Source organism: Rhinolophus hipposideros (assembly GCF_964194185.1).
Source record: "Rhinolophus hipposideros genome assembly, chromosome: 1".
Taxonomy (NCBI): Eukaryota; Metazoa; Chordata; class Mammalia; order Chiroptera; family Rhinolophidae; genus Rhinolophus; species Rhinolophus hipposideros.
In genome coordinates this window covers 58,188,041-58,200,271 of record NC_138047.1, presented here as the reverse complement: position 1 = coordinate 58,200,271, position 12,231 = coordinate 58,188,041, and the positions used below count along the sequence as shown (strand labels likewise).

The 12,231-nt window shown below is 34.1% G+C and overlaps 1 protein-coding gene across 1 annotated transcript in view; it reads left to right on the top strand.

Moving 5' to 3' along the window:
- The window catches only part of ANTXR2 (ANTXR cell adhesion molecule 2), a 141,148-nt gene that overhangs the window by 73,911 nt on the left and 55,006 nt on the right, over nt 1-12,231 (top strand). The window contains exons 13-14 of the mRNA XM_081047791.1: nt 5,724-5,768; nt 7,256-7,348. Of these exons, the coding sequence (XP_080903917.1) occupies nt 5,724-5,768; nt 7,256-7,348 (138 nt within the window). The remainder of the gene's footprint in view (nt 1-5,723; nt 5,769-7,255; nt 7,349-12,231) is intronic.

Here is a 12,231-nt window from a genome sequence, read left to right as displayed (position 1 = left end):
TTGTTAATAGTAATAATAGCACAGACACAAGCTTCAGTTTCTGAAGGTGCTGTTGTTATTTGTTGTGATGGTTGTTGTGTCTCTTAATTTACCAGATCAAAATTTAACTTGGGCAGAGTTTTAAGGCCTTCAATTCTATTGTTAACAGTGTAGAAAATATACCTCCCAGGATTTCAAAATCAATTTAAATTTATAATAAGTCCTTATGTATAATAAGTACATAAGATTACTTACATGTTATTGGAAAAACAAACCCTAATGTTTTTGTTTGTTTGTTTCTTTCTGGAATAAGGTGAATATACATGCATTTAGACATATGGCCTATTTAATTATGGAAAGGCATGGAAGTAAAAGTCCTGGTGGAAATATTATAACATGTAGTTTTTTAAACATTCTATATGGAATTTTCATGTTGGAAAGGACCTACAATTAATTGCATTTATTTCCCAGATGAGGAAACTTACAGTAGCCTTATATCTTTCCATCTGCCATTGAGTTTCTTAGTTCTCTGATTTTATTGTTTGAAAGAGAAATTTGATGCTTCACTTTCTCAGAAATTAGCAATTTTTTAGTTTCATGGAAATCATCTCTGTTTATCATATATATATATATATATATACATATATATATAATTTTTTCCCCCTCAGTATTTTTACAAATTTTGAGGTTGGCTATGAGCCTTTGTGAATGTTCTCAGCTATTTCCTTCAACTCACTTTAAATCATATTTTTGTAATATGCTGTTTGCATAGCACTTTCTTAGGCACTGGTGATATTTATAAAGAAGAATAAATTATTATTCCCCTTAAAAAACTACATTCTTAAAGGGTAATAGAAAAATTCCAAAATAAGCATAGAAATGCAAGTTAATGAACCATGAACGGTTCACCTGGTGTGGCAACATATAGATGTAGAAGTTTTAAAACTTCTAGGTAAAGCACTCACAACTTGGTAGACTGGTCTGTGAAGGCTGGATGGGACTTAGCTGGGAAATGGTCATTATTTTTGGGATCTTTAGTCTGCCTGAAGTAGAGATAAATGTAGAGGGATGTTTGTAAACAGGCTGTTAGGGCAGAACTATATCATACTTTGATATTTAAACAATGAGAATAGAAGAGCTGGCTCAGCACTAAAATGGAGCTTTGGATTTCCAGTTTGTGGCTTAGGACACCAGATAAAGGGTGTCCCATAAAGTGAAAGAATCCAAAGATACTTCTCCGTATCTTGTTTTGAGTTTGTCAGCTGTGATCATAGAAGGATTTTAAATGTAAATTAATTTTGCCCATATCAATGCTAAAACTAGATGCTACGCAGGATAATGAGTATGGCCTTAAAAAAAAAATGTAGTCATGGAGGGGGACATTCAATAATTCTCAGGAGGTATAAAGTTGGGGATACTATTTATGCCCTCAGAAATTTACATACCAGCGTAAGATAAGATGTACAGGTAATAAGCAGAGTAAATTTGAAATCCTCAAAGGAAATGAAAATAATTATACTCAAATTTAGTGGACTGAAGGATGTATGTTGGTCTTTTTATAGTGAGAGAACTCTCAAGAACGTTTTATGTAATTTGCAGAACTAAAAGGAGAAGCATGATTTGTAAAGATGTTCAAATAAAATTCAGTAATTCATTGATTTCCATTGTGGTCATTGGAATCATTGACCCATTTTGAATAGAGAAATGATCGATTAAGCTTTTGTTAGAAAAATATTGACTTGGCTACATACTCGTAGGTTAGAATAAAGGATGGATTATTCAAACAACCAAACTAAATGTCTAATTTAAGTAAATAGAGCATGTAGACATTGATGCCAAAAAAAAAAAAAAAGCTATGGTAATTATAGACTATCAGTCAATGTTATCAACATATTATTAATTAAAATGCATAGACTGAGAGTGAGGATTGGTGGGGGTACATCTATTTTGTCCAAGCACCTTTCACACATATTATCAGTTCTGCAAACCACACTTTGAGACATTGATCAAATGAATGTATACTAAAGAAACTGACCAGGATAACCAAATAATTCAGAACAATTGCATGATAAATGGTTTCAATGCTTACCTTCCAGATGAGTGGGCTCAATAGGTATGTGTGTATTGTCCTAGTATTCAAGTATAGGAACTGCTCTCTTCTGGAAGAAAAGTCAGTTGTGTATGTGTGTTTCCATGTCCTAGGATCAGGACTAAAGAGTGGAAACTACAGAGAGGGAGGCTTTGGCTTCTTTGGGGGGGGGGGCAATTTTTCAAATGATGTGAGCGCCTTGCCAATGGAATGAGTTACATTGTGAGGTAGTGAATTTCTATCTATTGCAGGAGTTCAAACATAGTTGGACAACTTGGTGGGAATGTTTCAGAATATTGAAGTTTTGGTTGAATGCTTTGGAGAAGTTGAAAATGTTGCACTACATATTTTTAAAGTCCAGAGAATCTTGAGTTTATGATTTTAGGTAGTGACAGTGAGAATGGAATGCAAAGAATCTGTCCATCTGCCCTGGTTCTTCCTCTCCTCACCCACTCTACTCCCCTCCCCTCTCCAGTTCTTTTGAATAATTTCCCTCCCTCCTCTTTTTTACCTTTCTCACCTCCCTCCTTTCCTCTCCTCTTAATTTCCCCTTATCTCCTTCCTTTTTTCCTCCTTACAAAATAGAAACTTTACTAAATACTGGGAGTACAGTGAAGAACAAATACATAAAACCCATCTTCATGGAAATTGTAGTTTTTTGGACCCAGAAAAAGTTATCAATTCTGATAAATGCTAGGGAAGAACAAATAGGCATCTATGCATATGAAGGGAATCTGACCTGCTTTGGGAAAATTGAGGGAATTCATGGATGAGAGAGAATATTTCAAAGAATTGGATATGGTAGATGATTTAGTGAAGTTATCTAGAAGAAAGGATATATTATAGATATGTGAAAAATTTGAGCTTGTAACTAGAAAGAGTGATTTACTTGAAAGACAAGAAAGATAGAAAGAAGAATTCACTTTTAAATGAAGATGTTTAGGTTGGTTTTGATCCTATTTAAGTAACAAATGTTGATAGATCCTGTTTTCAATGATTGATTTTGGGCATAGAGTTGATAATGATATGAGGTGCTTTGTTTTTATAAAGGAAATGCACCTGTATCTTGATATCAACATTGTTGATAACCTTAACTTTATTTTATTTTTCTACAATGTTATTTTAAATATTAATCCTACTGGCATTTATTTCTTGGCTAACTATAAAAATTCAAAGATTTTTATCTTTCAAAATCATTAAAAAGAACTGGAATTTTTATGTTTATTGATAAAAATAGAATTGAATTAAGTAAAGGGTTAAATAGAAATAACGAATTTCAAAAACTTGAATGCTACCAGAATGAGTTAGTTTGAGATTCACACTAAGTTACTGTCCAGTTATGTGTGGTGGTAATTACTGTTTGTGTGTTTTTTCCTGAGATTTAGATCTAAGCTAAAATTAGAACGATGAAAATATTATATATAAAAAAGAGTAAGTTCTCTAAACATTAACATTAAAATTTTATAAACCTTTCATTAAGGAAAATTTCAAACATACACACAGAGAAAGACTAAAGTAATGAATCTTGCATGTCTCCTTCACTCAGTTTCAATAATTCTCAATTTATGGCTAATCTTATTTCATCTTTAATCCTATTCATTTCCCCACCCCAAATTATTTTGGTGAAAATATCAGAATCATATCATTTAACTTGGAAATATTTCAGTATATATCTTTAAAAGACAAGCAGTCTTTTAAAAAAGTATCAGGATAATAGTAATATACCTAAATAGTAATTCCCTGATGGTATTCATTTTTCAGAGTTGTTTTAAACTTTTGAAAATTTAATAATATAATTGAAAAGATTTGACATTAGATGAAGTGAAGCGGTTATGTTTTCAAACTTTTTTTTTTTTTTTTTTTTTTTTTTTTTTTAGTGTAGAGATTTGGATGTGTACCTCAATGGTCAGAAGTCATTGGCAAAAAAAAAAAAAAAAAAAAAGGAAAGAAATCATTGGCTCTTGGTCAATAAGTTTCTAACATGATGGTGAGAAACTCCAGATATACCAGTACCAACAAAGGTCATTTCAATTAGATCTCCAGCTGCATTCCTCTCACATATAGAATTAACTGTATAAAATTTCATGAAAGAATATATGTCGTGCGGGGCGGCCTGCGAGGGTCTCTGCTCTCGCTCCCCACATAAGAACGCAGGACATGGTAAGGCCAAAAAGGAACACCCACGGAGCCATAGGTAGGGGAGTCAAACCAATATATTCTCGCTGGTGGCTGGGCTGGAGACACAGGAAGCAGGATCTACACAATCTGCAACCCCCCCGTCCTAACAGCAGTCCGCGCTTGCCAGCCACCATCTTCTTGCTAGCCCCCATTTTCTGCTAGCAAAGCCACGGCAGTTATATTAGTGGCCAATGGCTTATGGGTTACAGCTGACGGCCAACTAGCCACAGCTGATGGCCATCTGATCACAGGTGATGGCCATTTACTACCTGAGCCAGCACCTTTCTATGTGAGGCCGAGAGCCTGGAAACTGCTTTTGGGGGCTTTGTCCCCACAATATATTAAATAATGATTTACAGGAAAGGAATATGGGCTAAAAAGTTAGTTTGTTTCTAGGTTAACAGCTGGGGCAACAGAGTGTGTTAATTTCCTTATCTGTCTCATCCAAAGCAGGCTACGTTTGTATTGTCAGTTTGTGAAAAAGTCAATGAATCATAGCAGGATGATTTTCCTAGCCAGTTCCTACTCTGTTCGAGGGGACATACTGTAAACAAGTGAAAAATGATTGCACTTTGACATTAGAAGAACCACTTGGTGAGACTTTGTGCAAGGTATTTCACAGTTGTTCTTGTTATTCACCTGAAAAATGAAGCTACTAATATATCTCTATCATAAAGATAAAATGAATGAACATGTGTGAAGGAGTTTTATGAACGTCAGGTGCTTTTACCTAGTCCTGCCTAACAAACGACTCCACAGCCTTCAGTCTTCAAACAATTTAGTGCCTTCACAGTTCTGTGAAGACTGGCTCAACAGGGAGCTTCTCACTCTGGTTTTTTCTCATGTGATTGCAGTCAGGTGGCAGCTGGGCTGGAGTCATCTGAAAGCTTACGAGGCCTGTATATCCAAGAGAGATTCTTCTCTCACAGGTCTGGCACCTCAGCTGATGACTGGCCTGGCGCCTGTTTCTCATCACCCAGCTTCTCCATAGTTATCCTGGGCTGCCTCACAACTCGGTGGTCTGAGGCCGGACTTCTGATATAACAGCAGGCTTCCCTCAGAATGAGTGCTCCAAGGGTGTCAGGAGAAGTGGAAAAACTTCTTTTGACCTAGCCTCAGAAGTCATGTGGTACCACTTCTTGTTTTTTTTTGTTGTTGTTGTTTTTTAAGGAGGGCACAGCTCACAGAGGCCCATGTGGGGATCGAACCCGCAACCTTGGTGTTATAGAGCACCATGCTCTAACCAACTGAGCTAACCGACTGCCCCCATGTTCTACCACTTCTGTCTCACACTAGTCAAAAGCCAGGCACAGGGAAGCCCAGTTTTAAAGGGAGGGGCATACATATTGGGAAACAAGGATCACTGGGGAAATCTTTGATAGTATTTTACTAATCTAATTATTTTTACAAATCCTTACTGATTGTTCCCGAGGCCACCAACATTTTTAACATTTGATTTTTTTTGTTTTTTGGATAGGTTATCAAGGATCCACCTCCACCACCACGCCCTCCACCAAAACAGGTAAATGAGTATCAGATAATGACGACAGTGGGTTTTTTTCTCTATTTAGTTAGTATCCCCAAATTTGACCAGTTACATTGTTGTTAGATAACTATGATACCTATGTATTGGCTTTTGAATTTATAAAAAACAATTGTTGTTGTTTGTCCTCTTCTGATTCCTCTCATGTGCTAGAGGAATGAGTCCTTCATACATTGATAAACGTAGACTGACCATCAAGTTCAATCCTTTATAGAGATTTAATTTACTTCGTAAATCAGTAATTCTAATGTCACTTATTTTGTTTACAAAAAGTTGGAAAATCCACACTGGCAGTTTAAAGAGATTACTTTCTTCAAAATGATTTTTATAGTAGTCCCCCTTATCCACTGTTTCCCTTTCTGAAGTTTGTTACTTGTGGTCAACCTCAGTCAGCTGAGGCCTGAAAATATTAAATGGAAAATTCCAGAAATGAACAATTCATAAGTTTTAAATTACATGCCATTCTGTATAGGGTGATGAAATCTTATGTCATTTAGCTCTGTCCTGACTGGGACGTGAATCTTTTGCCCAGTGTATCCGTGCTCTGTACCCCCCTATTAGTCACTCAGTAACCAGCCGTCTTACTTACCAGATCGACTGTCACACTGTCGCAGTGCTTGTGTTCAAGTCACCCTTATTTTACTTAATAATGGCCCCAAAGTGCAAGAGTAGTGATGCCGGCAGTTTGGATATGCCAAAGGGAAGCTATAAAGTGTTTCCTTCAGGTGAAAGTTCTCAACTTAATAAGGAAAAGGAGAAAAACTAATCATATGATGTGGTTGCTAAGATATATAATAAGAACAAATCTTCTATCCATGAAATCTCTTACTTTATAGATGAAGCTTTAGCACAGGTATGTATGTATAGGAAAAAACCTAGTATATAGTATAGGATTTGGTACTATCCACAGCTTCAGGCATCTGTTGGGGGTCTTGGAACATAACCCCCATGGATAAGGAAGGATGACTGTACTTTTATATTGCTCTGTTTGTTAGTCAAAATTGTGTTAGCAACCTGAAATATGAAATGTACAGTTGTGGATTTTCAGAGCTTCTCAACTGCCAATCTTTTTAGTACAAACTTCACAGAGTTCAAACTTACATATATGTTGATGCTTCTAATGATTATTGAAATACTGTCTAATTTTAATATTTTCTTGTTAAATATGAAGTGATGAATAGGCGAAAAAAAAAAACAAATGAGGCTCATAGCAACTTTTGCTAACCTAGTATAATAAGGGAGACTCCTAAACTCGTGGAAAGGGAGGAGTCCTCATATTCCATAGAACTCCACTTGAAATTTATGCATGTAAGCACAAATATAGCTACATACACTATATATAATTTTCAGTACATTTCTCCTATATCAATGGCATTGTTCAGAAAAATGGTTAACTGAGCCAGTGCTGACTAAGCAATATTTTAAGAATTTAATTTAATCAATTTTTAAAAATTGTATCTACATAGGAGGAAGAAGAACCTTTGCCTAACAAGAAATGGCCAACTGTGGATGCTTCCTACTATGGCGGTCGAGGGGTTGGAGGAATTAAAAGAATGGAGGTTGGTATCTTTAAAAATAAAATAGAAGCTGCTAATTTGGAATATGTATTCCTAGAACTATTAAGCCATGGAAACTGTGCTTTTTATAAATCAATATTACAATACATCCATTGTTCCTTAACACTGGGTCTTTTGGGGATATTTTTTTTCACTATGGAATCATCTTAGCCATTTCAAAACTGTTCAAGAACTGACTTCATTAGTCAAAGAATTTCATTGATAATATGTTTGAATTCTAAAGGGCGAAACAAAGTTAGGGTTTTTCTTACTATTTTGGAAAAAATTACAGCAGAGATCAACTTTGAAGAAGCCAACCACTTAAAAATTGTAACAATGTTCATCTTTGAAAAGATTCAACAGTTCTGTACTATTTGGGGAGAAAATGTTAAAATATTCAATAATATGGATATGACCTCATCACAAATGTAGAGGAAGCACATTTAAAGCTTTTTAAATACAGCTTTTAGTTACCACTTATGAATGATCATAATTAACATTAAGTATCTTTTATAGGATATATTGAATTTTTTGACTGGCTCAAATTGTGGAGTAAATTGAACTTTAATATTATATCTTAAAAAATCAAATGAGGTCTTCTGACTATTACAGAAAAATTTTCAAAGTGATTAATTAATTAATTAATAATAAGCAATCATTTCCAGCACTGAACCCTTAGCAACAATTTAGATAGGCCCCAACAAGCAATTGAAGGGATTTTCTGATTGATACATTGACTTTATTATTAAACACAGATCTTGGTATTTTTCTCTTTATTAGTTATCCTTTAACTTCTTGATAAAGAGTTTTTTTTTTTTCTGTAGTGCAGTTATTACACAGGTCTCCTACTCTCATATCTGCCTTGTCCCATTACTGCCAGAATAAAATCAATTAGCTAATTAACTAATTAACAGCCTCACAACTGTTGCAATTTTCTCTTTTTTATACATTTCAATAAAATTCGGATTCCCAAGGAGAGTTTCCCCTTTTCAGAATAAATTTCAATATTTTCAAAAGAAACCCCGGCCTACTTAACATGGTTGTCATTTCTAAATGGTTATTCAAGTCATCTGATAGTGAGTCTCACTTTCTTGAGCACATCAATCTTAAAATAATTCCCATTTCCCTGACAGCTTGCCACTGTATTGCTGAAATAGCCTCTGAGACAAGTACCCCACTGACAATAAGCCATAGAAAAGGCAAGTGCTAGAAGCTATTAAGTTTATCTTTTAGAGAAGATATTGCATATGTGTTTACATGTGGGTAATTGGGACTATCTAGTAGTACAGAGAACATGGCTGAACTAGCTTTTGTTGTTTGATACAGAAGACAGGTCATTTTCTTTCAGCTTGCTTTTGTTGTGTCATTCTAGGCTTGGAGGGGTGGAAAAAAGTGGATCAGATGTTCTTATGTATATAATAAAGTATCCTTGTAAATAAAAGTATTACATATGGATATCTAAATATTATCTGTCACAACCTATTTTTAGTTTATTTAGACTCATTCCAAAAAGATGTAAGAAGAAAAAAAAAAAAGATTTGACAGGATATACCACAAAATGTTAGAATAGTTTCTTCCGGATAGAGTGATTTTCAATTTGTGCTATATATTTCTCTGCGTTTTTTTCTAAACTTATTTGACATTGAACATGCACTATTTATATTCAGAATAATACATTTAATTCCATTTTGAAATTCACACGTGTAAAATATCACATGACAACAAGATGTGGGTGTGTGATGCATTAGTATATTTTAAATGAATAATGTTCTTCTTAAAAACACTAGGAATTATGCCAGATTTTTGTTAGTTCAATATTACAGTGTTCCAAAGATTGAACTATCTTTCTAAAAAAAAAAAGAAAAGCTTAGGCATGAACTGAATCATTCCTGAGTTAAAGGATGTGTATTATTGGTTTATGCTCAAGAAAGCCAAGGGCTCATGCAATTCTTGAATAATTCACATTTCGAGTTTTAAGCATTGACTCTTAATATGTGAAATTATATTGCCCATCCTGTTCATTGAGGAAAATTTATGAAAAGAACTCACTCACTTTTAATAAATTGAGGTCTATTTTAGCTTTATGTAATTCTGGCTACATTTTATGGATTATTCCATTAATGAGTTGGAAATGGGAATGAGAATGAAAAAAACGAGAAAGTAAATATGGGAAATACAAAGGAGACACAATACATAAAAATGTGCAATAAAAATTGAAGTGAGAATTAAACGTTGTTAAACTTTCTCAAATATGAACATACTTGAACTTGGAGAGGGAAAGTAGAATTTTAAAATTATGCCTATTCAAACTTATAAAGTATTTCCCTTTAAAAATATACCTTCAACTGAGGGAAGTAACAGGTATCATAGAAATTATGAGCACATTTGAATTACAGAACAAATCTTCATAACTAATGTTATTTTAAGCCAGTATAGGGATTTTACCTCGAAATTTTTTTTTACTCCTCTTTTAAATTAAATATTTAAACACTATGGTAATGGAAATTTGCAGAAAACTGGAAATGAGCTGATGCTAATAACAGCTGGTAGCACAATTAATCCACAAAACCCAATGACTTGAAATGTGCGCTTCTGCCAATTCAGCGTGAAACTGTTTTTGTTTCTTTGCTCGCTTCTGAAATCGCTCCTTTATGCTATAAGCTTCTAGTCATCCACATAGTCTCTGGAAATTATGAAATTTCATTGTTTATCATTGAAAGCCAAGTAGAGTTGAAAGAATTTAGCGATCAAGCTTGCACTTATTTATTTATTTGTTTTCATAGTTGAAAAAAAGCCAGATATATGAACTCTGCTAGGGCTCCTTTAACAATCTATTCTTGTTATTCTTCTATCCTCTTTGACTCTGTCAATGGGATCAAATTAAAATATTAAAATATATACATATGTGTATATATATGTAATTGCTTTTAAGAGTTTTAGGAAAACTCTATAAAGTATTTCCTAGAGTTAGTCTTTGAAATTGAGTAAGAGAATCGTTGGTTATGTTGTTTGTGGTGATGGTGATGTAATGAAACAGCTACTTCATAAACTAACACTAATGGATTAATGAGTTTCCTGTAGAACTCAGCAACTGTATTTCACAAGTATAGTCCTTTGACAGTTGGGGCCCTAGAAATGCTACGTTGGGTTAGAACTCCAGTTTAAGTAGCTTCATGTTCTTTATCTGAGAATGGTGCCAGTGAAAGTTGGAGGGAAAATATGATTACCATTACCTCTGTGATATCAACTGTGAAAGCTAGGCTAGGTAGGTGTATATGTTAAGATCTGTAATTTCTGAATAGATCTAGAATGTATCTTCTTATGGTTCTGTTCTGACTTCTCTGAGTTATGATATTCATGTTTACTTAACTGTATTTTCCTTCATTTTTTTCCCCTTAAAATTGAGACTTTACAACTGCAAGGATTTGTATCCTGGTTTTAGGGTTTTGTAGTTCAATACAGCTATTTCTAAAGATTGTAGAAGTTTTCGTTTATCTAAGTGAAGACACTGTGATTTGAGAGAGAAGGTCATTTCTCTGGAAAGAGAGCCAACTATCTACTCTAGCTCTAAAGGCTTAAAGGTATTTAAAACAATTTTAACAACCTCATAAAGAACATTCTAGTACCACTGATCACACTGAAAGATACAGATACATTTTAATGACTCAATAGGGTCCACTTGAAATTGAAAGCCTATTCTAAAATTGTAGTAAAAAAAAAAAAAAAAGGTGAAAACATCTAAGTAAGCCTTATCAAAAAGCTGTGAATAGTTCTTTCTATGAACAGTAATCATCTGTATTGATTCCTACCCACTAATCTCAGGTCATTAAAATGCTTTGGAAAGTATTTAATCATTTTTCCATTGTAGAAATCACTTAACTCTGGAGAGTCATAGTGTGGCCTGGACAGGCCTTCCTGTTTCCTTTTAGAGCTTCACTTATTTTATCTTTGTCATCTTTCATAATGTCGTTGGTTTTTGAACTTCTCCACTGCTCCTCGTTGGACAAAGCCACATCCTATTCACGTGCCCATACATGAAAAAGTTTGGCTCAGATTTAGCCCTTAATTCTTGTTCATTGAAAAATAAAGAAAACAACCATTTGACCGTGTGATTTTTCAATGTCCAGAATTTTCAGAGAACGGAATTCCCTAAAATCTGTGGAATTCCCTAGTGTCCCTGAATTTTTCTTTTCAAGGCAGAGATTTTTTTTTTTTTTTCAGATTTGTCTTCCTCAATGAAAAATTGATATGTCAAATAACCATACTCAGATGAGCTCAGGAACTAAAGACTGAAAGTTACTTTACAAAGTCAAGCTTTACAAAAGTAAGGAAAAATCATACATAATTATTTTACTTCCGAAGGCTAAATGTTTAAATCATGTTATACCTTAATCATTTATCACATTCAAACGTATTTGAAACTTTTAATCCATTTAGACTACTTGTATTCAATCCCTGACCTGCTACTTACTAGTTTTGTGGCTTTGGGTGTGTCACTTAACCTCTCTCTGTCTCCGTTTCCTCATCTGGAAGGAAAAAAAAATACAGTATCTTGTATTTTTGTATGGACTAAATGCAGATCAGCACATAGTAATCATTCAATAGATGCTTATTATCGTTATTGTCATCTGTTTCCCCCACTGCCATCAGTATATATGGGTATGAGTTTAGTTGGAACAGGAACCTACCTAATTGGAGAACAGAATTACACATTGCTATGCACTTCTCATGTAAATCACAAATTAACTCCTTATTTGAAATAATGGAGAAACAGTTGCTTCAAATTTTAATTGACCCTTTAATTTAAGGGTCTTTTTCCCTCTAGGATCCTAATATTAAATACATAAGGAGTGGTGAGAAACCTAAAAAATCTCAGAAGAGGAAAA